Source organism: Oenanthe melanoleuca, chromosome 26 (assembly GCF_029582105.1).
Source record: "Oenanthe melanoleuca isolate GR-GAL-2019-014 chromosome 26, OMel1.0, whole genome shotgun sequence".
NCBI lineage: Eukaryota > Metazoa > Chordata > Aves > Passeriformes > Muscicapidae > Oenanthe > Oenanthe melanoleuca.
In genome coordinates, this window is record NC_079359.1 from 4,594,909 (window position 1) to 4,620,444 (window position 25,536).

Below are 25,536 nucleotides of genomic sequence, written 5' to 3' on the forward strand. Positions count from 1 at the left end.
GCTATAAATAATCAGTAATTATCCACCTGCCAATAATCCCATGGGCAATGGGACTCCTGGCACGTTCCAGTTGTGCCAGCACAACTCAAGTCTTTGGGAGCAGCACAGCACCAACAGTGGTGGCTGATAAGGCACAAGGAACCTCCCTGTCCAGATAATTCCAATTCCCCATCAAAGCTCTTCTTTTCCTTCTCCAGCAAAGCACAAAAGCTGGGAACACTCCTGGAAAAAGGAAGAATAAAGTGGAGAAAAGGCTACAATCTTTACTCACCATTTTAATACTGCCAACAAGTCTAACAGATCCAACTGTACACATGACAAACTGGGAGGAGTCTGGATGCAATCATGGATCAGCAAAGGAATGTAGGACTGGTTAGGGATGGCACTAGAGGGAAACAGGGATTTGGCACCACACAGACAAAGTAAAGGCATGCTCAAGACAGGGCTGGGCAGGGAGGGCCATGGGAAAGGCAGCACAGAATAATCCACCGTTTTCATCCCAAAAAATGCACAGGAATCAGTGGTTTGGGACCTGGGAAGCAGCAGTTTTCCCCCCAGCGAGGGTTCAGCTCCTCTCCCAACTGAGCTAGGATTATGCTGAGCACAAATCCCTTCCCATACTGGCATAAAACTGGGCTCAAACCCCCAACAGAACCTAAACCCTCCTTCTGCTGCAGGAGCCTTTCCCAAAGCCTGGAGGGAGCAGGATGGTAACAAATCACACATGGAAAAAAAGCCAAAGGTCTAAGGATCCCTTAGTAGCTGCAGAAATATTAAATCCTGGCCATAGCAAGTGTTAAAAACAAGGAATTCCTGCTAAGAGGAATATTTTCTGCAGGATCTGCTCACATGTGCATAGTTAAGTGATTTTTTTTTTGTTGCTTTTTTTAATTATTATTATTTTTAAAACAAGGTTTGCAAATAAAGAAATAAAGTTTAGTAAAGTTATAGTTTTCTCGATGGAAAAAAAAAAAATAACCTTAAAAACAGACTAGTGGTGGCTTGATAACCAAAGGAAGAGAGAAAGCTACATATCCAAGGTCTGGAATCCAGCTGGAATCCACGGCACATCCCGGAGACCACGCCGTCCAACGATGCCAGGAGGATCTACTCCCACTACGTGGCTTCACTGTGCCCTAACTCCACATCCCACAGCAATAAAAGGTCCCTAAGACAGAAGATTGTGCTAAAGAATTCCAGGATTCCACATGTTCTCTGCTCCTGGGTCATGCTCGTCGCTGTCCCCACGAGGCAGCAGGAGGCTGGGGCTCACCAGGCAGACACACTGGGAAGGAAAGCAGGGATGTAGCAGGGAGCAGAGAGAGCTGCTCCCAGCAGGACAGCCCGAGCTGCAGTTACCTCTCAGTAGAGCCCACACTCCTTGAGGTTGTTTTTGATGATGACGTCGGTGACGGCGTCGAAGACGAACTGGACGTTCTTGGTGTCGGTGGCGCAGGTGAAGTGGGTGTAGATCTCCTTGGTGTCCTTCCTGCGGTTCAGGTCCTCGAACTGGCACTGGATGTAGGCGGCTGCCTCCTCGTACGTGTTGGAGCCTGCAGAGGAGATCCCTGGCTTTGCCCACTGCCTCACGGGAGCTTTTAAGTCCACACTAAGCTGCTTGCAACCATCTGCCTTATCCAGCCACAAATCCAAATCCACCATTAACTCCTCCTGGGATACCTGAAGTCTATTCCCTGGGCAGTGACCCTGGACATGGGATCCAGGATTGCTGTGTGCTGGGACAGCCACGCTGCACAAAGAGTAACAAATCATGGGAGTTGCAAGGGACCTTCAATCCCAGCAGTAAGAACACCTGGCACTACACAGAGCCCTGTCCAGCCTGGCCTCGAGCACTTCAGGACAGGGAATCCACAGCTTCTCTGGGATCACAGAAATCAACAGCTTTGAAGAGATTGGAAGGATTTTTTAAGCATGTAAATGCCTTGAGCAGTGCCTGGGTAAAACCTTCCACCTGTGTGGAAGCACAGCAGGGATGGGCTCCAGCACAATCTGTACCAAACACAGACACTCCAGCGTGGACAGGAGCCAGAGCAAGACGTGGTTAAGTTCCACAGCCTCTAAAACTGAATTTAAATGGAATTATTGTCCCAGTAAGGTGTGGAAACGAAGAAGTGACCTTGATTTGTTGAAATGCAACACTTTATTTCAGGGAAGGACAAAGGTTATTCCCAACCACAGCTCTTTTCCAAGAAAACGAGCTACCAGCCAACTGAACAGGCCAGAGATGCTGTCCAGCAGGCACAGGGAAGGAATTGGGGGAAAAGTCTGGAACTGATTCTGGGTTGTGCAAGGCTCTGACTCACCCATTCCTGGCCTGGTGACACAGATGATCCCAGTGATCCCAGCCTACCTGTGTACTCTGGGTAGCAGATTGTTAGCGGGCTCTTCTTAATCTTCTCCTCAAACAGGTCTTTCTTGTTCAGGAAGAGGATGATGGAGGTGTCTGTGAACCATTTGTTGTTACAGATGCTGTCAAAGAGTTTCATGCTCTCATGCATCCGGTTCTGGAAAAGGAAATCCAACAGGAGAGATGTTAGGGAAGGGTGGGATGGGGGAGAGAGGCTCTGCTGCACAGGCCAGACTCAAAACTGGGGTGACACTGCCACATCCTCACTGCCATTGCCTCAGGAGGAGCAGAGGGGGACAGGACACCTCCCCCTGCTCCTTCCTGGAATGACTCACAGGCAGGGAACAAGCCATGAGAACAACTCCAGGCATCTCCCAGCAACCAGGAAGGTGGAAAAATACAACCCATGCGTGAGGTTATCACTTTGTGGGGCAAGATTCCAGCTTGTCCTTGCAGCTCTCAGACAATTCAACAGCAGGAGCACACCAGGAACGTTCCAGCCTGGTGCAGGATGGAACTAGGATGCTGCCAGCTCCCTTCCCTGCAGCCACAAACCCCACAGCACGCACCATCTCCTCGTCCTCAGCCAGCACCAGGTCATAGTCACTCAGGGCCACACAGAAGATGATGGCAGTCACCCCCTCGAAGCAGTGGATCCACTTCTTCCGCTCCGAGCGCTGCCCGCCCACGTCGAACATCCTGGGGAGGCAGAAGTGGCTCAGGAGCAGTGCACACCCCTCCTCCCAGCCCCACAGTGTTCCCAAGGATGGGGAGGCTGAGCAGAGGCTTGGGAACACACAGGGTTTCAGGAGCTTCCCTCAGGAGAGGGGGTTTTAAAATTCCCTTCTTGGTGGAGGGGATTTTAAATCAGAATTCTCTCTTTTCTTTCAAGCCAGGGTGGATAGAGCTTGCAGCAACCTGGGCTAGTGGAAGGTGTCCCTGCCTGTCTGGTTCCAGGTGTCCTTGGATGAGACTTAATATCCCTTCCAAGCCAAACCATTCCATGATTCTGGTTTTCAGCAGGAAGAACTGGAAGTCACCATCCAGAGCTCTGCTGATTCTGTTCTCTTTCCTATTTCCTTAGCAACAATCCATTCGCTTGACTGGACTCCACTTTCTCACAGCACCTCCAGGGAAATGGATTATTTAGAACACACTACCTGCAAGCTCCTGCTGGAACCCAGGAGGAAATTAAGGAGGTTAAGAAATAATTTCATGTATTTAAAAATAATCGGAGGTACTGAAGGTTAAAGGCAGAGCAGTGCTTATGGAATTTCTATATAAACTGAATTAGTTTCTAATTAAATAGGAATTTGTGTCAGAGGTAGTTCCAGCCCCCTGCTCATCCAAATATTTTGATGAGAGCCCAGCATTGGGATTTAGTTAAATCAAGTTAATATCTGAGCTATTAAGTCATAGATATTGATTTGTTCCCAGAGCAGACAAGGAGCTGTCCAGGGGGGGATTGAACAATCCCAAACTAACTCCCATCTTCTATTTAACCCTCTGGTCTAGAAGGAAAGATGGAAATCTCTGTGAGAATCCAGGATATTTACACGGCTTGAATCATTTGCCATTAGCACAGAGAGATCCACGAAGGAAGAGCATCCCTGACAACTCAGCTCATCCCAATTCCAGTCACTGTGGCTTCCCCATCCCATTAGTAATGTCTGACATGGAATAGCACAGCAGAGCTGGCAGCACCAGGGTTTCTGATGGATTTCTGCTTCCCTTTGTGGAGCAAATCCCTCTGGGACACCACCTCGTGTGTCTGGGGCCCTGCACATGATCAATGACTCTGGGTGGGATCAGGAAGGAGGGTGGAGATGATTAAGAAACACACTGGAGATGCTAAATCCCAATCCATCACCATGGGAAGACAAGTTATTCCCTGGATGGACCAGAAGCTGCATAAATACATCAATAATGCTGAGTATTTTGGCATTTTTGTTAAAAATATTCTTAAACTGCACAGTTCAGAAACCAAGATGTTGCTCTTCCAAAAACTGTGCAAAAGTTTCCTTCTCCAGAGGAGACCACAGAGCTGCTCCAAGGACTGGAGCCACCCTGCTCTGGAGCCAGGTGAGCTGGGAAGGAGAAGGCTCCAGAGAGACCTGAGTGCCTAAAGGGGCTCCACAAGAGCTGGAGAGGGATTTGGGACAAGGGTGTGGAGGGACAGAACAAGTTGAATGGATTCCCACTGCCAGAGGGCAGGGATGGATGGGATATTGGGAAGGAATCCTTCCCTGTGAGGGTGGGGAGGCCCTGGCACAGGTGTCCAGAGCAGCTGTGGCTGCTCCACCCCTGGAACTGTCCAAGGTCAGGTTGGACAGGGCCTGGAGCAGCCTGGGATAGTGGAAGGTGTCCCTGTCCATGGCAGGGGGGTGGGACTGAATGGGATTTAGGGTCCCATCCAATCCAAATCAGTCTGGGATCCTTGGATTTCAGAAGCACCACTTGGATTTTGCTGCAACTCCATCAGTGTTTCACACCCCATTTCTAAGTTAGCCAACAGATGCTTTTCAGGAATGTGAGCAGGAAAGGCTCCAAACCATCAGCACAGACAGAGGGAAGGAGGCTGAGCCACAGGCACTGTCCTACAGCCACCCTCCAGCACAGGAATGCTGTGGGGCTCCAGCTGTTTGTCAGGAGCACACATGGGATCCAAAGCAAGGAATTCCTAAGCAGCAGGAAGGGGAGCTACAGGGACCCAAGGTGAGGAATGAGGGATGCAGCCTCAGCAAATGGAGGCAGCGGGAGCCGCTCTGAGGTTAGAGGAAGCTCGTTAGTGACATGTAAAGGGACACTGCCAGGAGCAGGCTGGATCCACAGCCTGCCAGGGACTGGATCAGCAGAGGGGACAGCAAAGTCCCAGCCCCTGCAGTGCCAGGCACAGCTGGCAATTCCCAGAGGAACACATGGAGCACACCATGCATCCCCGAGCCACAGCCTGGCTGCGCACACGGCTCGGTTCCTCTGCTCCCAGGAAAGGGTTAAAGTCAAACTCAAACTCCAGTCAGTGTCCTTTTAGTATTATTTTTGGGATTGGGTCCTGGAAACGAGCAGTCAGTACCTGTGTCTGCGATTCCAACATAAAAGCAGCTGAAAAGAACAGAAGGCAAATCAAAGTCAAACCGGTCTCTCCAGTGAGCGATGCCAGGAGAGGGATAACGGAGGGAAGGAGGACAGTTCAACCAGGAGCAAGGGTGGGATGTGCCCCAGTGCAGGGCATGGGCACAGCCCTTCACTCACTTGAAATACAGGTCCTTGAAGGTGAAGTGAGTCTCCACAATTCCTGTAGTTTTCACTCTGGTCCGCAGCACATCCTGCTGAGTTGGAATGTAGGTCGGCTGGGATATTCTATCCAAGTCATTTAGGTAACTAAACCAGAAGAGACAACACATGAGGCTTTTTTTAGTCGGCTGCCTCACCATGAATCTTTTATAAAGTGCAGAACAAAGCACAGAATTTATTTATCTCCCTCACACAGCACAGACCTCGAAGCCAACAACCCCCTGGGGCTGTTCTGAGGGATGTTTTGGGGGTTTGGGGATTTTAACCCCTCCCTGGATGAGCTGGAGGTGGTGCTGGTGGAGCTGAGCTGGCTGGGGAGGGGAGGGAGGGAATGCAGAGCTGTGCCAGGGCTGGATCTCCCCGGGCAATCCACGCTCAAGGTCTCTCGCTTCAGAGCACAAAGCAATAAATCCAAGGGTTTGCTGTTAAAGGGCAGGGATGCGTCAAAGCAGCCAGGAGGGAGAGAAGGATGAAGCCTTAAAAACCATCCCAAACCAGGCAGATTCAGTCACCTCCTTCCCCAACAAGCTGACACAGCACTCTCTGAACATACAGCCTTGAAGAAGCCACATCCTTGCAGAAATTTTCCCATTGAGACCTCAGCTAATTCCAGCCCCAGCACATTCCTTCAGGAGTTCAGCTCTCAGGCACAGCAGCACGAGGTATAGATGATTCCCAGCAGGATCAGAAATCCCACTCCAGCCAGCAACACCTCTGAGCTCATCTTCCCTCCAGGCTCAGCCTGCTGCTTTCACAAAGATGACACAGATCCCACAGCTCTGCAGGGATGGCACAGGCAGTGTTCTTTCTGGGGAGCAGCTTTTAATCACCCCAGCCCTGTCCCACTGGGAGGGCTCTGATGGGTGCAATAAACCCTCCCAAATCCCACATTATTATCACAGATCCATTGTCAGCCAGGAATTGCTTCTTCCCACGTGCCTGGAAGCTGTGCTAGGAACCCCAGCAACACATCCCTCCTCCAACAGCTCCAGCACCCCCTGGCCAGGACTTGCAGAGCCCTGCCCTGTTTCCAAAGCCCAGAGCTCAGTGATCTGCCAGGACCTGCCCAGTGCCACAGGGCCTTTCCCACAGAGCTGGGATCAGAGTGGATTTAGTCCAGGCAGAGCCAGCCTTCTCATCCCTCTCATCTGCAGAAGGATGGCAGGTCTGTGAGCTGCTGTGTGACCAGGGCTAGGCCTGGCTTTAGCTTCAGTTTAGTAAAACATGATTTGGAAGGTGTTTACCTTCCTCAGCTTCTACCAAGGAATATTTCTGCTCAGGCAGTCACATGCCCAGATTTTTTTCTCCTTTCTCTCTTACCAGTATCTCCTACAATGCATCAAAAGCCAATGGAAATGCTAAGAACAGGCCCAGCAGCTCCTCAAAGCCTGGCTTTCACACAGGTCACAGCATGGATGTGATAAATCATGGAATTGTGTGGGCTGAAAAGTCCTGTAAGATAGAGTCCCACTCTTATCCCAGCACTGCCAAGCCCAAGCTGAAGTTGTAAAGCACCTGCTCCCAACAGCCAGTTGGAAGTTTGGGCACTGAAAGTGGTATAATTCCTAATTAAGGCTTTGGGAGCAGCCAGGGAGGAGGGAATGGAACTGGCAAACTCCCATCAAACAAACTCAATCAGGGAATAAGGCAGATCAGATTCAGTGCTGCTGCCTGAAACAATAAACTTTGCCAGACTAATTCCAGAGAGACCTAAAGGGCAAATCCCATGGAAATGCAAGTGATTGGAAAACCCAGCAAAGGGGATTTCTGGGAAAGCCTGGAAGTCCTGCCAAGTGTGGGCAGAGGAAGCAGCTGTGCCCTCCCAAAAATCCAGGCTGTGGAGCCCAGCTAGTGCCACTTGTATTTCAGATTAAGTGGAACTTGAAAAAGATATCCCAAAAACCTGGAAAAGCTGAATCTCCTTGTTCCTAGTGGCTCCTGGCCCCCAGCTGCTCAGTCAGAGACACCCTCACAAACAGCTCTGGGAACAAACACAGACCTTGCTGTCTCCCCTCATCCCACACACTTCAATCCCTTCCCACCACCTCCTTCACCTCCACAGGCTGAGGCTGTGTCCCTCCTTCCCTGTGTTTACAGAGCCAGCTATTCCTCATCCTCCAACACCACAAGCTTCCAAAAAGCTGATTTGGGTTTGTTTTCCTTTTTTCATGTTTAAAATGAGGCCCTGAGTACAAATAAAGTGCTGATCAAACCAACAGTGTCACTCCTTTGTGCTGCTGACCCTCCAAACATTCCTGGGCCATCCTGTGCCAGGCTGGCACAATGCCTGTGTGTGCAGAGATCAGTGAATCCCTGAATTCTGGGATGGTTTGGGTGGGAAGAGACCTTAAAGCTCATCTCATTCCACCCCCTGCCATGGGCAGGGACACCTTCCACTATCCCAGATTGCTCCAAGCCCCTTCCAGCCTGGCTTTGGACACTCCCAGGGATCCAGGAGCAGCCACAGCCAGGAATTCCTTCTCAATATCCCATCTCACCCTGCCCTCTGGCAATGGGAGGCCATTCCCCTTCTGTCACTCCATTCCTTGTCCAAAGCTCCTCTCCAGCTCTTGGAGGAGCTGTAAGGTCTCCCTGGAGCCCTCTCTGCTCCAGGCTGCACATTCCCAGCTCTCTGATCAGAGTATTGGTAATTCCAGTCTGATCAGGAAACATCCCACACCCAGACAGCTCCAGGAAGCAGGGATGGCAGGACAGGGATGTTGGGAAATGAATAAGGAGGATAACAGAGTTCCCCTCCTCACCCTGCTCACAGCAGCCTTGGAATGGGGATTTCCCTTACAAGTCACCCCTTCTGGTGCTGGGAAGAAGAATTTCAAAGCCACAAATGGCTCTGAAAGTCCTTAATGGGGAAGGGAAGACGAAGGACAGGAAAAAGAGGAAGGGGGGAAAAAAGAGGGGAGGGGGAAAGGGGGGTGGAAGAGGAGGAGAGGGAGAAAAAGAGGAGGAAGAAAAGGGAAGGGAGGGGGGAGAGGAAAAGGGGAGAGGAAGAGAGGAAAAAAGAAAGAGGGGGGATGGATAAAAGATGAGGGGGGGAAAAGGAGGAGGAAAAAAGAGGAAGGGAAAAAAAGAGGAGGGGAGAAAAGGAAGAGAAGGATAAACCCCACTTAGAAATAATCTAGGTTTTATCCAGCCCCATGTCAGGGAATTTAGGCCAGAACTGGCATTTGGGAACAGGAGGAGACATGCAGGACTAGAGAAAGGTTGATCAGGAACTGTGCTAATTGCCTGTGAGACTGCAGATAATTACCTACAGCTTCCACAGGATGGGATCTGCCTGAAATCCAGGAAAAGTATCAAAACTAGGAACAAAAACACTTAAAGCATTATGTGCTTGGTGACATTTCCAAGTATCTTGAAAATCTGGAGATGTGTGAAATGGAAATATCCTTCACATTCAGAGGGGATATTGGGAGGGAATTCTTCCCTGTAAGGGTGGGGAGGTCCTGGCACAGGGTGACCAGAGCAGCTGTGGCTGCCCCTGGATCCCTGGAAGTGTCCAGGGCCAGGTTGGACAGGGCTTGGAGAAATCTGGGATAGTGGAAGGTGTCCCTGCCCATGGAATCAGATGTGATTTAATTTCCCTTTCCAAGTTGAGCACAGAGGTCCCAAATGCTTCTCCACAGCCCTGGCTGGAAGCAGGAGCTGGCAGCCACAAAGCCATTGCTCACATTAGGGAGAAAAGACAAATGGGAAGTTGCAAAAAGCCAAGTTAAAAAAAATAAATGCTTGCAACACTCCACAAAACCCAGGGTGGCTGCAGGGGGCTTTATCAGATGCTGCTGGGAAAGGCACATTGCCACATCAACAGCTTGGACCAGGAGCTACTCAAGTGTTGTTAAAAAAAAAAAAAAAAAAAAGGAATAAAACATGGAAAACACTATGATTCCAGGATAGAATGTTTGGATTAGTGCTATCCTTCACCTTCTCTCCTCCCATGCCATCTCCAGTCTGCCAGGGCAGTGCTCTGACAGGATCCCTGCCTGCACAAGGGAGAAGTGCCCAGTGCTGCAGGGAGCAGCAGGAAGGGGAGTTTCTGGAACAATTCCAAGCTGAAATGCTTGGCTCTCTGCCACAGCACCCTGGCTCTTGATGCCACCTGATTTTCACAAGCAGTTACTTGTCTGTTCCTCTCTTCCTCCATTCCATGTGTCTCAGCCCCAGAATCTGATGTGGAGCCAGAACTGGTCTGGAAGCACAGCACAAAACTGGATTTCAGCTGGAAAACCAGCAAATGGGGCAGAGATTTAACAGCTGCTCACACTGAGGTTTAACAGCTGCTCACACTGAGGTTTCAGTGCTGTTTGTAGGAGATAATGAAAGGAACAGGGAAGTGAAATTCCCAAGAGAAGTGGGACACAGCCTGTGTCATCCCACCACAAAAAGGAGTGCAGGACATCCCTCCTTGGTGGTCAGGCACTTGAACAGCCCCAAGACTACCAGAGCTGAAGGAGCCTTTGGATAATGCTCTCATCCATGCAGAAAAATCCCCCCAAACACAGGGTGGGATTTTGGGATGCTCTGTGCAAGACCAGGAGTTGGACTTGATGATCCTTGTGGGTCCCTTCCAGGTTAGGATATTCCATGATTCTAAGCATGGACAAGGGAATTAATTGGGGAACACCAGAGCTAAGGCAGGTCAGGAGCCATGTGTGCATGGAGAGGAAAATTCTGGGAATTCTGGAAGAACAGCCCTTTAATGGTGTGAATTTGCCATTAAAAAATGAACCCACTGGCAGCATTTCCCAACTGTGGAGTTGCCAAGCTGCAAATGCATCATAATGTTGGTTTGGTGCAACTTCCTGTGCTTTTGGGACAGGAAGCTGAATTTTCTGGGGCACTTCTCAGGAAATGCCTGGGTGGCTCATCCTGGGTGCAATGTCCCCATCCCAGGCTGTGCCAGCTCCTTGCAGCAGCCAGAGCTGCACCTGGACACAGGTGGGTGGCAAATACCAGGAACAGGAAGATCCCTCCCAAAATCCCACCTCTGGAAGGCAGCTGGGTCAAGCAGGTACCTAACACCCTCTTTTCCCAATCTGCTCCATTTTCTCCAGCTGCCTTCATCATCCTCCTCTTCCACAGCCATCCAGACACACACCAAGGTTCCTCCTTCAGCCCCATTCCTGCTCTCTGCCCAGGTCCTTAAGTTCTCCTCCTCTTCTTCACATCCTTCCATTAAATCATTCCTTCCTTCCTTCCCTCCTCATCAATCTCTTTCCTCCCTTGGAACCTGATTTTCCTCCTTTCCTGCTGCAAAGGCATGCACAAATCCAAGAAAACTCCTGACAGCCCTTCCCTTGATCCAAACCCCTGCCAAGGTGCTGCAAATTAAGGATTCTGCCTTATTTTCAAGCTCAAATATGCTCTGAACAGCAAAACCCTGCAGGCAGTGAGCTGTGGTACAGCTAAAACTTCTCCACAAAGCTCTTCCCAACTCATTTTTCCAAGGTTTAAAGCTCAAACTGAATTTTCAGCTGGAAATGCTGAAAATCAACTTTCAGAATGTCAAATCTTTGTTGTAGAGAGACCAAGAATGTGAGTTAAAAAAAAAAAATAGAGGAAAAAAAACAACAACTGTTTTGCTCATCAAAGGAACAATTTCCCCTTCCTGCACTAACCTGCCCTTGGAAAAAGATGAGGCACTTTACCAAAATTCCATTAGCAGCCTGTTTATCTACTTGGAACCTTCCAGTTGTTCAGCAACTGTGTTGATTTTAGGACCAGGACAAGGAGATTTTAGAATCAGAATAGTTTAGAGGCAGCATTGCCTGTGAGATGCCAGGGACAGGAGGATGTCATGATGAACCCAGAACTGAGCCCAGGCTGGAGCTGTGGCCTCAGCAGTGCCCAGTACAGGGGATGGACACTGGATGATCCTGCTGGACACCCTGTTCCTGATCCCAGCCAGGTGCCTTTGGCCTCTTGGCCCCCTGGGCACACCTGGGCTCGTGTTACCTCAGCACAAGATGCCAAGTTTCTTCCATGAAACCAGCAAACTTGTCAAAAATCACATTTTTCAAACTGAGCTGAAATCCCTTGCTGTGAGGGTGGGGAGCCCTGGCTCAGGCTGCCCAGAGGAGCTGTGGCTGCCCCATCCCTGGAAGTGCTTAGGGAGGGATGAGATGGGGCTTGGAGCAACCTGGCATAGTGGAAGGTGTCCCCCCCATGGCAGGGGGTGGAATGAGATCTTTCAACCCAAACTACTCCAGTATTAAATCACCCAAGGCACAAAAGAAGGAATGTGAGCTTTTCCCCAATGCTCCAGAGAGAGAAGACAAACAGCACTCCATCCCCAGTGCCACCCAGTCAGACCAGTGCAGACAGGACCTTCCCACCCAGTCCCGCCCCCCTCCTGGTCCCCTGTGGGAGCTGAAGAGCCCAGGAGCAGGTGCTGGTTCCTTACTAGGATGCAGAGTCGTTCAGCTGGTATTCCCTGGACCTGCTGAAGCAGGCCTGCACTCCAGGGTCTCTCCAGAGGCGTTTGATGACCCCAGCCAGCTCAGCTGTCATCATCCCCTCCTCGGCGCTGCCAGCCAGCACGAACAGCTGCCGGGCATCGTCCTGCAGGACAGAGCACAGCCTGGGGTCAGCCACACACACCTTCCCAAAACAGCATCAATTCATCACTGCTCTAATTAATCACACTCCACTCCATCCAGTTTGCTCCCAAAAGTCATGGAGCTGTTCACCTGCTGCAGCCAGAAAGGGAATTTTTGGGGAAGAAGCTCCAGGCTGTGGTGAGATGCCCTGACCAGGGATGGCCACAGCACTTCCAGGGGATCACAGTTCCAAAGGCACCATTCCCATCAAAACCATGGGATTTCTGTCATGTGGTGAAATGTTTCAGAGAAAAAGTGGGAATGCTGCTGTGCTATTACAGACCAATGAAGTGAACTAGAGGTTTTACTTGGAGAACCTCTGTTGGTGTGGCACAGCACAGGAGAAAGGGAAACAAAAGTGAGTTCTGAGAGATGATGGGAACAAAGCTTTGAGGATTTGCCTTTTGCTGCTAGAGCTGTGGGAAGTGAGGGAGACTGATTCCTGAATAAAACATTTCATCAGGAGATGGGATGGACTGATTGGGATCTGAGCATGAGAAATCCCCCTCAAAGCCAGAGCAGGACCATGCTCTTGTCCAGGTTATGCAGTGGATTAGGACAGGGAACCCCACGCTGCCCTACAGCCCCCTCTGCTTTTATTCCTACCCTGATCACACCTGTCAGGTCCTTCAGGGAGCTGTGAGAGACCTTCCACTACCCCAGCATTCTCCTCCTAACACCAGCTCCTCCCCCCTGAGCCCCAAACCCTGCATGTGCCAAGTTCAGGGTGCTGATCCCAAATCCACTTTATCGAGGTGCTAACAGACAAATGCAGAGGGACTCCACTTCTGGATCTCTGTGGGTCACTTCATGGCTTCCTTTTCCTGGGAAAGCATGGCAAGGTTCTTGCCTTTGGGATGGGGAAAATTCACAGCATTCAGCTCTTGTGAAGCCACCTCAGCACGGGCAAGTGGAGAAAGGACTTGAACTCAGCATCTTTCCTGTTCCAAGATCCCAACTCAGCTTCAACAAGCACCAAGAAAGGTGGAAGAGAACTCTGGGAGGATTTGAAGCAGCAGCTGAACAACAGCCTGGGTGAACATATGAGTGAAGATGTGCCCTTTGGCCAGGACTTGGAATCATAAATCCAAAATAAATACCATAAATTCAAATTATTATTAAGGGCTGGATCAAGTGCAGCAGGAGGCAGAACAGTCACAGTGTAGCCCTGTGCTGACACAATTCCTTTCTCCTGCACATCTCCAGGAGTCCCTGGCTCCCACTCTGTGCCTTTCCAACCACCACAAGGATCAGATTTCCAGATTTCCAGCTCAAAGTGCTGGACATAAGTGCAACAAACAGACCAGGGAATGAGCAGAGCTAGAGGGGAGAGGAAAAGCAGGGCCTCAAACCTCCCAAAATTTCAAACTCAAAATTCCCAAAAATTCAAATAATTTAGAGAAAGATTTGGGGATTTTTTTTTTTTTTTTTTGAGCATTCAAACTACTAAAGGTTCTTACCAAGAACCTCAGTAAAATATTGATGTTTTCATAACTGAAGTTATGAAGGTTTTTTGCTACTTCATCTTGTAACAAACGTCTTGTATTCTGCCCTGGACTGAAACTCCAGGATTCATTAACACAGGAATATTTCAGGCTAAGGAAATAAATGCAATACTCACTGCTCTGGCAACTTCCCCAAAGTCTATCTTTAGCCTCCCCATGGCTCTGATGATGGCAATGATGGATTGGATGGTGTTGCTGTACACAACCACTTTATACTGTTTGCATTCCTCCTCTGAGTAGCCATCCTCATGGATAATCCTGCAAGGAAACCAGCATGTTACTCCCAAGCCAAACCAAAAGGGCATCACATATTTTTTATCCCATCTCACACCAAAACAAATGTTCCAGCCTGCACTCACTTCATCTGCTTCACAATGGTGCTTTTCCCAGACTCTCCAGCACCTGAAAAGCACAAAAAAACATGAAATTAACCACATGAAACTGAAAGGAAAAATAGGATGTGCTATTTCCAGTTCCCACAGAGAAGGTGGTGGGGTCTGCAGTAGGATATTCCTTGTGCATTGCTGCTGGTAGCAGAGTTCCACCAAACTGTCCTGGCACATCCTTCCCAGATTTTATTTACAGATGCCAACAGTCACCAAGAGTTAATTGGCTAAAAAACCCTGGAATTTCTAGAGGTCAGCAAGGGCAGCCAAATGGGAGGCAGGTCTGAAGAACTGGGATGAGGATTTATCCAACAGAGCAGCTCCCATCCCTCACTCCAGGCCAAGACACCAAAGTGCCTCAGCATCACCAGATGCTGCCACAGTCACCGAGCTGGGCAGGAAAGGCCCTAAAGTGAGAAGTGACCCCCTGGCACTATCCCTAGAAGGGGTCAGATATCCCTGGAAAGAGGGGCAGCTATCCCTGGGAGAAGGAGGGGCAGTTACCCCTGGGAGGTCAATTACCCCTTGAAGCAGGGTCAATTATTCCTGACTGAAAAAAACCAGCAAGTTCCCTGTTTTTCCTATTTTTCTGCCCCAGACCCCAGACCATTCTCAAACAAGTCCCTCCTGCATGGCTGAGGGCAGTGGACAATGGATTCCAAACCATCAGTTTTCCTGGTTTATGGAGCTCAGCAGAGCTGCCCCATGCCTGTCCCAAAGGCAGGCACTGTGTTCCTGAGGTCAGCAGGACTTCACCTGTGTGGCTCTGCCACTGCCTGAGGGCTCCTGAGCCTCCAGACTCCCTGAGCTGCAGAGCTGGGCTGGCTGTAGGCAAGGAATGATGCTGGACCTGCTTGGGTTTGGATAGATGACTCAGGATGGAATAAAACACCCATAGAATTCCAGGATGGTTATGGCTGGGAGGGTCCTTAAATCCCATCCTGTTCCACCCCCTGCTCCAGGCAGGGACACCTTCACTGTCCCAGAGTTTTCTCCAGGCCATGTCCAGCCTGGCCTTGGATGCATCCAGGGATCCAGGGGCAGCCACAGCTGCTCTGGGCAAACTGGGCCACGGCCTCCCCACCCTGAGAGGGAAGAATCCCTCCCCAGTATCCCATCTAATGCTGCTCTTGGTCAGTGGGAAGCCATTCCCTGTGTCCTGTCACTCCAGACCTCTGCCCAAAGCTCCTCTCCAGCTCTCCTGACGCCCCTTTAGATCTCAGTTCCCTCTGGATCCTTCCCTCCTCCAGGGTGAACATTCCCAGCTCTCCCAGAGCAGCTCAGTGTTTGTGGTGAGGAATGAAAACATTAACACCTTGTGGACTCAGCACTTTCCCCTAGGAGGATACAAATCCTTATTTTTATTTCCCATATCCACCCTTCACGTTCCCAGGATCCAAGTGCTGAGATTTCAAATCTCCAGTGTCCCCAAACAGCCCCAAATCCAGACTGAGAAGGGACTTTTGACATGACCTCTCTGCTTTTGCCTTCTCAGCACCATATTTACAGTCATTTCCTCCTTAGATTATCCCAAAATAATCTCTGTTCTACCTGTCACCAACCCCATCAGATCCAGCCTTGCCAATACAGCACTGATTCCAATCAGATTCTTTAATCCCTTCCCCCCCTCAACCCCAAACACTTCCTGGCAGAGCAGGAATTGTGCTCTCCAAGGTTACTCACACCTTACCTCAGAGGAGAAAGTAGGAACCCACATCCTCCAAACTGTCTCCTCACCAACTCACTGCTCCAAACTGGCTCCTCAGCCACGGCCAAGCACTGAGCTGTTATTCCTAAAGAAGTTTTTCCTGTTGTTCTAGGTTCTCTCTCTCTCTCAGGCAAGAGCCAGACAAGGTACCTCATTAACACTCACTGAAAAACATCTCCCCTCCAGCTCCAGCTCTGGAATGGAAGGCTGGAGCTCCTGCTGGGACGGCCCAGGAGATGGGCAGTGCCAGGGAAAAAGGGATTAACACTGCCCATGTCAGGTCTGACACAGAACAGCTTCCCACTGACAAAAGGAGGATTACATGGGATATTGGAAAGAAATTTTGTGAGGGTGGTGAGACCCTGGCACAGGTTTCCCAGAGAAGCTGTGCCCCCCTCATCCCTGGAAATGTCCAGGTTTAATGGAAGGTGTCCCTGCCCACGGCAGGGGGTGAGATGAGCTTTAAGGTCCCTTCCCACCCAAACAATCCTGGGATCCAGCCTGGAGAAGAGGAGGCTCTGGGTACATCTTAGAGCCTCTTCCAGTGCCTAAAGGGGCTCCAGGAGAGCTGGAGAGGGACTGGGGACAAGGACCTGGAAGGACAGGATGAGGGGGAATGGCTTCCTATTGCCAGAGGGCAGGGTTAGATGGGATACTGGAAGGATTCTTCCCTGTGAGGGTAGGGACAGGGTGGCACAGGGTGCCCAGAGCAGCTGTGGCTGCCCCACCCCTGGAAGTGTCCAAGACCAGGTTGGACAGAGCTTGGAGCATTTTGGGACAGTAGAAGGTGTCCCTGCCATGGCAGGGGGGGTGGAATGCAATGCCTGGAAGGGTCTCTCACTCCAATCCAGCCAATCATTCCCATTTCACTCTTCCTCTCTGAAACTAATTTCAACCTCTCTAGGTCTCACTTCTGTCCTTTGATGCTTCTCTAAGCACTTGCAGATGCTCACACTGGACAAGCTGCTATTCCCCTTTCTCCAACCCACTGGAAAGGGTTTGCCTGATGGGATCCATATTGGACCAACTCAGCAGCTTTTATCCTGCACCCTTCATTCCCAGCTCTGGGACTTCCATGTGGGGTGTTTATACCCAGTGTGGCTGAATCCTTCAGCAGGAGAATAACAAATGGGAATTTAAATGCTACTAAAACACTGCTTCAGCCTACAGCAAATTGATGTTCCACACTAGAAATTCACATCAAGAGTGGACAGAGTTACACTGGAATTCTTACAGATTCCTCAGGCAAAGCCTCCAACACTGGGATCTTAGGTAGGGACTAGATGGGGATGCAGGAAGACCTCAGAAATGAGATGTGAGAGTGGATTCATGGAAATCAGGGTGTTCTTGGGATATTTCTGCCTGTCAAAGGAGAAGCAAACCTTTCTCTTCTGTTCTCATGAGCAAGGCCAGACAGGGATCACATTCTGCCACAAGAAACCAGGGCTGAGCTCAGTGTGAATGTTGTAACCCCATGGAAAATCTGCTTCAGAAGCCTTAACTTCTCTTTTCCCAAAACAGCAGCAGGAACCTCCTCATCCCACCCTGGACACCAAGAGCAGCTCATCTGTTACAGAGATTGTCCCACTCCATGGACACAGAGGGCAAGAATTCCACAGTGTCCCTGTCCTCAATGCTATTCCCTCTGGAAACCAGATGGAGCCAGGAGAAATCACAGCTTCTGAAAACCCCCACACCCAGTAACACACAACACCATGCCAGTGACATCCCAATAACATCCCAAACCATCCCAGTGGCACCCCAAGTTCTCAGGGAAAGCTCAGCATGTAAATACTGGAATTCCACCTCCAGGGCTGGCACAGCCAGATCCCTTCTCCCTCCAGAGCAGGAGGGAACTGGAGCAGCTTTCCAGCTGTATCTGACCCTGGGAAAGCAAAGAGGGGAAATTAGCATCCAACCACTTCCCCCAAGAAAGCCAGAGGATTTCCTGGAGCAACTTGGCATGGCCACATGCTGGAGATTACAGGGAACAGAGCAACAAAACACAGCTTGGACTGGGAATTCCAAGGGAGGAATTCCACACAACCTCAGATTTTTGCTTTAAAAATTCTCACAGGAGGTAGGTCAGAGTCCCTACGTCTTCCAGACACAAGTATCCAGTTTCCTGCTCCAAAAGGTCCTAAAAATCCTGTTTTCAGTGCTTTCCCCACCCCCTTCCCAAAGTTGTATCAAAACTGCATTAAACTGTGCTTCAGGAAAGGAATTCCATGCACAAAATTAAAGGGAAAAGCCCTTGGAACATCTGCAAGTTTCTGAAGAGAAACCAGGTCACTGCTGAAACAAATCCTTCCAGGGAAGGAACAAGGATGCACCCAGGAAATCCCATTAAAGTCCAAGTGAATAAGCTCAGGAATAAACCCAGGAGTTCACTTGAAGCTCCAGGGGTGAGTTACAGACCTGGGAATGTGACAGGACCCCCCACATGAGGAGCAGGCTGGAAGCAGTGCTGGATCATCTGGCTGTGCTTACAACTCCCAAATCCCAAATGGAAGCAGCTCCCCTCAGACAGGCTGAAAGGGGCCCAAACAACAGCACCACCAAGCTGGGAGGAGCCCAGGTCCAAAAACATCCAATGGCCTGAGAGGATGGAGCAGGAGCTGTGCAAATCACCCTAAATCCCCATGGGTATCTTCCTGATAAACACAATTTCTTTATTTAACACTCATCTCACAAGGAACATGGACACCTCCCCCACCCACCAGCACCCTCCTTAGCTTTCCACCTGCATTCCTGAACTGTATTCCATGAGGAATATCTCCCCAACAGCCTCCAGCATCCTGTGGAGCTGTGCAGCCACAGCTGGGGAAAGCTGAACTACCAAATCCTCATCCTCTTCATCACTTCCCTCCTTCCAGCCTCATTGTGTGCAATGCACATCCCAACATCCTGACCTTCCCAGAGCTGCCATCCCTGATAACAGAGATCCCAAATTCCCTTGTTGAGGTTTTCAGTTTCAATGGACACCTGGAAAACTCTTGGATACCACAGAATCACAGGCAGCAAGAGAACTGCACAGGGAATCAGGAGAAAGGAGCAGTACTGTTGTACCACCAGGCTTGAAAAAAACAGCTAGTGCTGGAAAAGTCAACAGGAACCAGGAGAGATTAGGCTGACACTTCTAGTTCCACAAGAATGATGGGAAAAACAATATATTCAAATAAAACAGGGCACAGGGGCTGGCTACAGAGGGAATAGGAGCCAATGGCAAAGGATAAACCACGGGGGCTCTGGAATTAAAAAAAAGTGGAGGCTTGGGTGAAGAATGGCATATTGGAAACAAACAACACAAACCCTGGGATCATGTCAGTGACATTCCAAGCACTGCTGGAGCACATGGGCTGAAGCTGACATGGCTTTTCCCACCAAAAGGTACCTGGGACATGCACAGGAAGAGCAGCAGCCCCAGTGGAAGATTTAGAATCATAGAAGGAATCCTGGAATGGTTTGAGCTGGAAAGGATCTTCTATCCCATCTCACCTCACCCCTGCCATGGCAGGGACACCTCCCACTGTCCCAGGCTGCTCCAAGCCCCATCCAGCCTGGCCTGGGACACTGCCAGGGATCCAGGGGCAGCCACAGCTGCTCTGGGCACCCTGTGCCAGGGCCTCAGCACCCTCACAGGGAACAATTCCTCCCAATATCCCATCTAACCCTGCCCTCTGGCAATGAAAGCCATTCCCTCTCATCCTGACACTCCAGGCCCTTCCCCAAAGTTCCTCTCTGGACCCCTGGAGCCCCCTCAGGCACAGTAAGGGGCTCTGAGCTCTCCCTGGGGCCTTCACTTCTCTAGGCTGAGCATTCCCAGCTCTGCAGGCTGGCTCCAGAACACAGGGGTTTTCCTTTTTGCATTGAAACTCTTGGAGCCTCAACACTATGTAATTAAACAATTAAAGCTTAGAAACATCCCAGGACCACTCATAAGGCTGAAATATCTCCAGGAATTCTGCACCATTCCTGGGAAACATCAGGCTGGAGGAGCCTGTGCCTGTCCCCTACACCCAGACCTGAGTGGCCACTGAAATTCCTGAGGAGTTCCTTAAGGAGTTGCTGAAATAGCCACAAAGCAGCAGCCAACACCCCTCTGCTGCACCCCTGAAAGTGTGCCAGGCCAGGCTGGATGGGGCTTGGAGCAACCTGCTCTAGTGGAGATGTCTCTGCCCATGGCAGGGGATGGACTGGGATAAGCTTTAAAATCCCTTGCAGCCCAAATCATCCTGGGATCTATGAGTACAGAGCTCAGATTTGAATTTGTTTTGCCAGCTCTTTGATCTCCCCCAGGAGTGTTTTGAAGGAATTATGGCTGTTGTCAAGCAGTGTGGCTGGGGACCCCCATGGAGAGGCCTCGTGTGGCTCTTGGCTGAAGATCAAATCAGCACCTCCGGCCTCCTGGCACCCCCTGATCCCCACAGCTCCCCATCCACACACACAGGATTACACAATCATGGAATGGGTTGGCTTGGGAGCCTGTAAAGCTCTTCCCATCCCACCCCTGCCATGGGCAGGGACACCTTCCACTTTCCCAGGTTGCTCCAAGCCCCAGGCTGGCCTGGGACACTGCCAGGGGTGGAGACCTCAGAGCCCCTTCCAGAGCCTAAATGGGCTCCAGGAGAGCTGAAGAGGGACTTTGGGCAAGGCCTGGAGAGACAGGACACAGGGAATGGCTTCCCACTGCCAGAGTCAGGGTTAGATGGGATATTGGGAAGGAATTGCTCCCTGTGAGGGTGGGGTGAGGGTGCCCAGAGCAGCTGTGGCTGCCCCATCCCTGGAGTGTCCAAGGCCAGGATGGACAGGGCTTGGAACAGCCTGGACAAGTGGAAGTGTCCCTGCCCACGAAATAAATGAGCCTTACTGTCCCTTCCAACTGAGTCCATTCCAGGATTCCATGATAAATGGATGTGCTTGGAGATATGGGATAAAAAGGCCAAGTCTGGTGTCTTTGGATTCAAGTCTGGGTGGCAACAGCAGAGAAACAGCCAAGCAAGGCCTGTAAAATGGGAGCTGGATGATAAAGACACAGATAACGTGGAGAGAGAGGGAACACAGGGAAGACCTGGCTGGCCTTGGAAAAGATACACCTTCATTTTCCTGATTATCAAGTGTCATCTTGTGCTGGGCCCGTTTTTAAAAGTCAAACATGCTCTGAATTTCCTGCAGGGACAACAACCCTGAGCTGTTCCCAAACATGCAGCCAGGCTCTGGCAGCTCCTGCTGAGGGATAAGCTCATTCCCCAAACAGCCAGAGCTTGCAGGGGATGGAGACCCCAAACCCCCAAGCTCCAGGAGGCCAAGTTTGTGTCCCAGCATTCCCAGTGTTTGTTTCTAAAGTGACCAGGCAGCACCACCCCAGTAACCAGAGAAGGTTAAAGGAAGCACTGAAGTGACCAAACACCAACTGGGAAAACATGAAACTAGAGCCAGGCATCGGATCCCCAGGAACAAAGGAGACAGCACAGGGATCACCACAAACAGTGTGCTGGAAAAATAATCAGCATCTGTCCCTCATTTCAGCTCCAAACCCCATCTAAGCCATGAAAAGAGCATTTCTCAACCCCACTTCTGCAGGGAACAAGTGCCTGCTGCATCCCAGGAGCTGCAGGCACAGCTCTGCTCACTCCAAACTTCCAGAAGATTAGATCCATGATCTAATTTCAAAATTCCTCTTTACAGCTCCCTCTGCTCTTCTGAGAAAAGTTATTTCAATGCTCTGCCTCAGAATTTAATGAAACTTGAACCATATGCAGAGGCCTCTTGGAGCATAGATGGAATCACAATTCCTTGACCAAGCTGCCTGCTGGAAATTGTCCATCCCCAAATCCCAGTGCTGGGAATAGACACTCACCCCTGTGTCCCAACACAAATGGAATTTTCTCTCCTTCCTCCCCTGCTCAAGAGAAGATTAGGGTTATGGAGGAGAGAAACCCTGATTTGGGGATCTCTGACTTCCTATCCTCTCCCAAATCTCCTGATTTTTGGGGTATTTGACTTCCTTTCCTCTCCTCAGATCTTCCAGTTTTGGCTGTATTTTACTTCCTCTTTTCTCTCCAAATCTCCCAATTTTCAGTGTATTTACCTTCCTCTCTCTCTTCTCTTCCTAAACCTCCTGATTTCAGGTGTATTTTATTCCTGTCCTCTCCCACACATCTCCTGATTTTCGTGTTTATTTGATACCTCTTCCAAATTTCATGATTTGGGCTGTATTTCACTTCTCCTCGCCCCAATTTCACTGTATTTGCCTTCTTCTCCCTCTCCTCTTCCAGCTCTCCAGATTCTGGGTCCATCCTTGCCTCCCCATCCTCCTCACACCCCAGCTGGGAAGGATCCAGCTCCATCTCCACAGGCACAGACCTTTCCTTGCACATCACAACTCTGCAGATCTCAAACTGGGGCAGCTCTTTTAATGATGCTGGGAAGGATGTGTGGACTCCAAACCTCAGAAAAAATCCATTCTTTTTTCACCAACCCTCTCTGAGAGGGACAGAATGGCACAAGGCTCTGCAAATCCAGATAGTTTTATGTGGGATAAAAAAACCCTTCCTCAAACAATGGAAAAATCCTCATGGTCTTTTCCATCAGCTTCTACTACCTCATTGAAAGGATGTTCCCACTGCAGTTAATTTTTCCTGGGAACCCCCTGATCTGCTTTACCAGCACATCAAGGATGTGTGTGGGGAGATTCCAGCATTCCCTGGTATTCTCAGGAATCACCACACTCAGCTTCAAAACCAGGAAATACCTGAGAGAGATTTGCAAGTGCCAGGCAGGTGCAAACCTGACCTGGGATCAGGCAGATCCAGAGGAAGGTCCAGATAAACATTCCAATTACCCCTAAAAAGCTCCTTAGCTGCAGACACACCAGGAAGTGCAGGAATTTTCCTGCCATCCAAAGCCAACAGTGACCCAAAATCAGCTGCTGCTCTGAGTTCTACAGCCTCATCTGGCTTTTAACACATTCCAACTGATGACTGTACAATTTTTGGGATACTCCCCCCATTCCATGTTTGCTGATAAGACCAATCTTGGCCTTGAAGCCTTCGGTGCTTTGGGAAAAATGTCACACAAAAATATGAGGAAAGAATTATTCCTTTCCAGAGAATGTGCAAGTGTTGCTTATTAACACCAAAACAAACACCTGGAGAACAAAGGATTCTCCTGACACAGAGCCAAGAGCTTTTCCAGGGACACAGCAAGTACAAAGCTGGGAGCAGCTCCTGCAGGGAGAGCAGAGAACAGGCTAAAAGGAAAAGAAAAAGGATTCCTGGAGCAGGATGGTTCCTTCACACATCCTGCTCTAAAAGGACCCACTCAGAGCTGCTGTTCGGATCCTCACAGACTCCATCTGTCTCCTCCCAGACAGAAAAATCAGGATAACCAAAAATATATACCCAGACCTTGAAAAGAGAGTCCAGCACAAGCAGATGGTTCATCAGTCCTGAGCAGTGCTTAGAAAATGAGAGGATTTGAACAGAATTCCAGAATCCTACACTGGTTTGGGTTAGAAGCTCATCCCAGTCCATCCCCTGCCATGGGCAGGGGCACCTTCCACTATCCCAGGGTGCTCCAAGCCCTGTCCAACCTGGCCTTGGACATTTCCAGGGATCCAGGGCAGCCACAGCTTCTCTGGGCACCCTGTACCACGGCCTCACCACCCTCACAAGGAGGGATTTCACACCAGTATCCAACTTCTCCCCAGTATCTCATCCCAGTCTGCTCCCCCAGCCTTCAGGGAGGGCAGTTTGTGCCTCCCCTGAGTTCCCATCATCACTTCCAAGAACTACAAAACACAGATCCAGCAAAGCAAAACTCCACTAAAGAGAATCTGCCACCCCTCCTGAAGGGAAATCCTCCATCCAGCTCCTCCCAGATCCTGAGATAAAGCCAAAAGGCAGAGAATTGACACCTCCTGTTCCCATGCACTTAATCCCCCCAGGATCTCCCACCTCTGCTGGTCCCAAACGAACACCCGGAGCTGTTCCACCCCCAATCCCTGACTGGGAATTTAATCCGAGCCCAGCATTCCCCTGTTCCCTGCCCGGACCCGCGGGATGAGCCGTGCCTCTCCCAGCCTTGGCCCAATCCCACCGGGAAGGGACCGCCCTCCCCCCGAGCAGCCTGGAGGGAGCACGGGGAAATTCCGTCGGGAAAAGCCGCATCCCAGGACAGCTCAGAACACCCTCGCCCCCAAAAGGATGGGATGAGCTGTGCCCTCTCCCTCGGGCGGGGACCAGGGGATCCTCGGGACCCTCTTCAGCCCTCCGAGGGATCCCTCAGGAACCACCTCAGCTCCCCAGGGACCCCTTAGGAACCACCTCAGCCCTCCGAGGGATCCCTCAGGAACTACCTCAGCTCCCCCAAGGATCCCTCAGGAACCACCTCAGCCCTCCGAGGGATCCCTCAGGAACTACCTCAGCTCCCCCAAGGATCCCTCAGGAATCACCTCAGCTCCCCCAAGGATCCCTCAGGAACCACCTCAGCCCTCCGAGGGATCCCTCAGGAACTACCTCAGCTCCCCCAAGGATCCCTCAGGAACCACCTCAGCTCCCCCAAGGATCCCTCAGGAACCACCCCAGCCCTCACAGGGATCCCTCAGGAACCACCACAGCCATCCAAAGGATCCCTCAGGAATCACTCCAGCTCCCCCAGAGATCCCTCGGGAACCACGCCAGCCGTCCCATCGGGAACCACTTCAGCCTCCCAGGGATGCCTCGGGACCTCCTCAGCCCTCACAGGGATCCCTCGGGAACCATCTCAGCCCTCCCACAGGGATCCCTAAGGATCCCTCGTGAACCACCACAGCCCTCCAGGGATCCCTCGGGACTCTCCTCAGCCTCTCCAGACTCCCATTTCTCCATTCCCAAACTCCTTCCTGAGGGCGGAGGCCTCGCATGGCCCCTCCAAAAATCTCTCCGGAGACCGGAAACCCCCATTCCGCTCTCCCTCCCCCGGCCCCTCCTCACCGAGCAGCAGCAGCTTCACCTCCTTGGCCGCCTTCTCGCCGTCTTCCCGCAGGTTGCGGTCGATCATTTTACTCCTCTCCACCGCCGCCTTATCCTCGGCGCTCAGCGTGCACCCCATGGCGGCGGCGGGGGCGGCCGGGCGGCCGGGAGCGGTGGGCCGGGACCGGGATCGAGATTGGGGCTGCGACCGGGAGCGGGGCCGGGATCGGGATCGGGGCCGCAGCAGCCTCGGCCCGGGCGGCTCCTGAGGCGGCGCCGGATTTCCGGTCGTGCGCCGCAGGACACGCCGGGAAATGAAGTCTTGCGGGCTGACAGTGTGAGTACTTCCGCCCCGGTAGAGCGGAGCATGATGGGAGGAAACATCACTTTTCGCCACGTTAGAGTGGAGTATGATGGGGAAAAAAGCGCTTTACTTCCGCCTCGGTAGAGCGAGACATGATGGGAAATTCCCTGCTTCCGGCTGTTTGCGGGCATGATGGGAGTTGTAGTCCTTGAGGGGGTCGGTGGAGTCTGTGGCGGCCACAGCCCTCCAGCCCCCGGTTGCCCTTCCCACCCTGCGGTCATGAAGGGGGTCCAGGCTCCGCACCCCCAGAGGATCGAGCCTCAGCTTCGCGGCTGAGGAGGGGTCTCAGGGCCATGGGGGGATGGAGGGGACCCCCTCCTCAGGCAGCCCCCCCTCCCTG

General features: G+C 51.1%; 1 protein-coding gene across 1 annotated transcript; it reads right to left on the reverse strand.

The window, feature by feature from the left end:
- Nucleotides 1-255: 255 nt before the first annotated feature.
- Nucleotides 256-25,189, reverse strand: GNAI3 (G protein subunit alpha i3). The gene is made up of 9 exons (XM_056511234.1): nt 24,854-25,189; nt 14,144-14,186; nt 13,901-14,042; nt 12,084-12,241; nt 5,621-5,749; nt 2,938-3,067; nt 2,372-2,525; nt 1,360-1,553; nt 256-1,285 (listed from the first exon to the last, which is right to left on the reverse strand). The coding sequence occupies exons 1-8, from the start codon at nt 24,969-24,971 to the stop codon at nt 1,363-1,365; spliced, it is 1,065 nt and encodes a 354-aa protein (XP_056367209.1). The 5' UTR covers nt 24,972-25,189; the 3' UTR covers nt 256-1,285; nt 1,360-1,362.
- Nucleotides 25,190-25,536: the final 347 nt, after the last annotated feature.

What these genes read in the sequence shown, in the direction of transcription:
- GNAI3 (XM_056511234.1), bottom strand. Translation starts at nt 24,971, where the DNA reads ATGGGGTGCACGCTGAGCGCCGAGGATAAGGCGGCGGTGGAGAGGAGT. An exon ending in GGTGAAGCTGCTGCTGCTCG is followed by an intron (nt 14,187 to 24,853) that starts GTGAGGAGGGGC and finishes TGTGCTTTTCAG; the next exon opens with GTGCTGGAGAGTCTGGGAAA. An exon ending in TTGGGGAAGTTGCCAGAGCA is followed by an intron (nt 12,242 to 13,900) that starts GTGAGTATTGCA and finishes TCTGTCCTGCAG; the next exon opens with GACGATGCCCGGCAGCTGTT.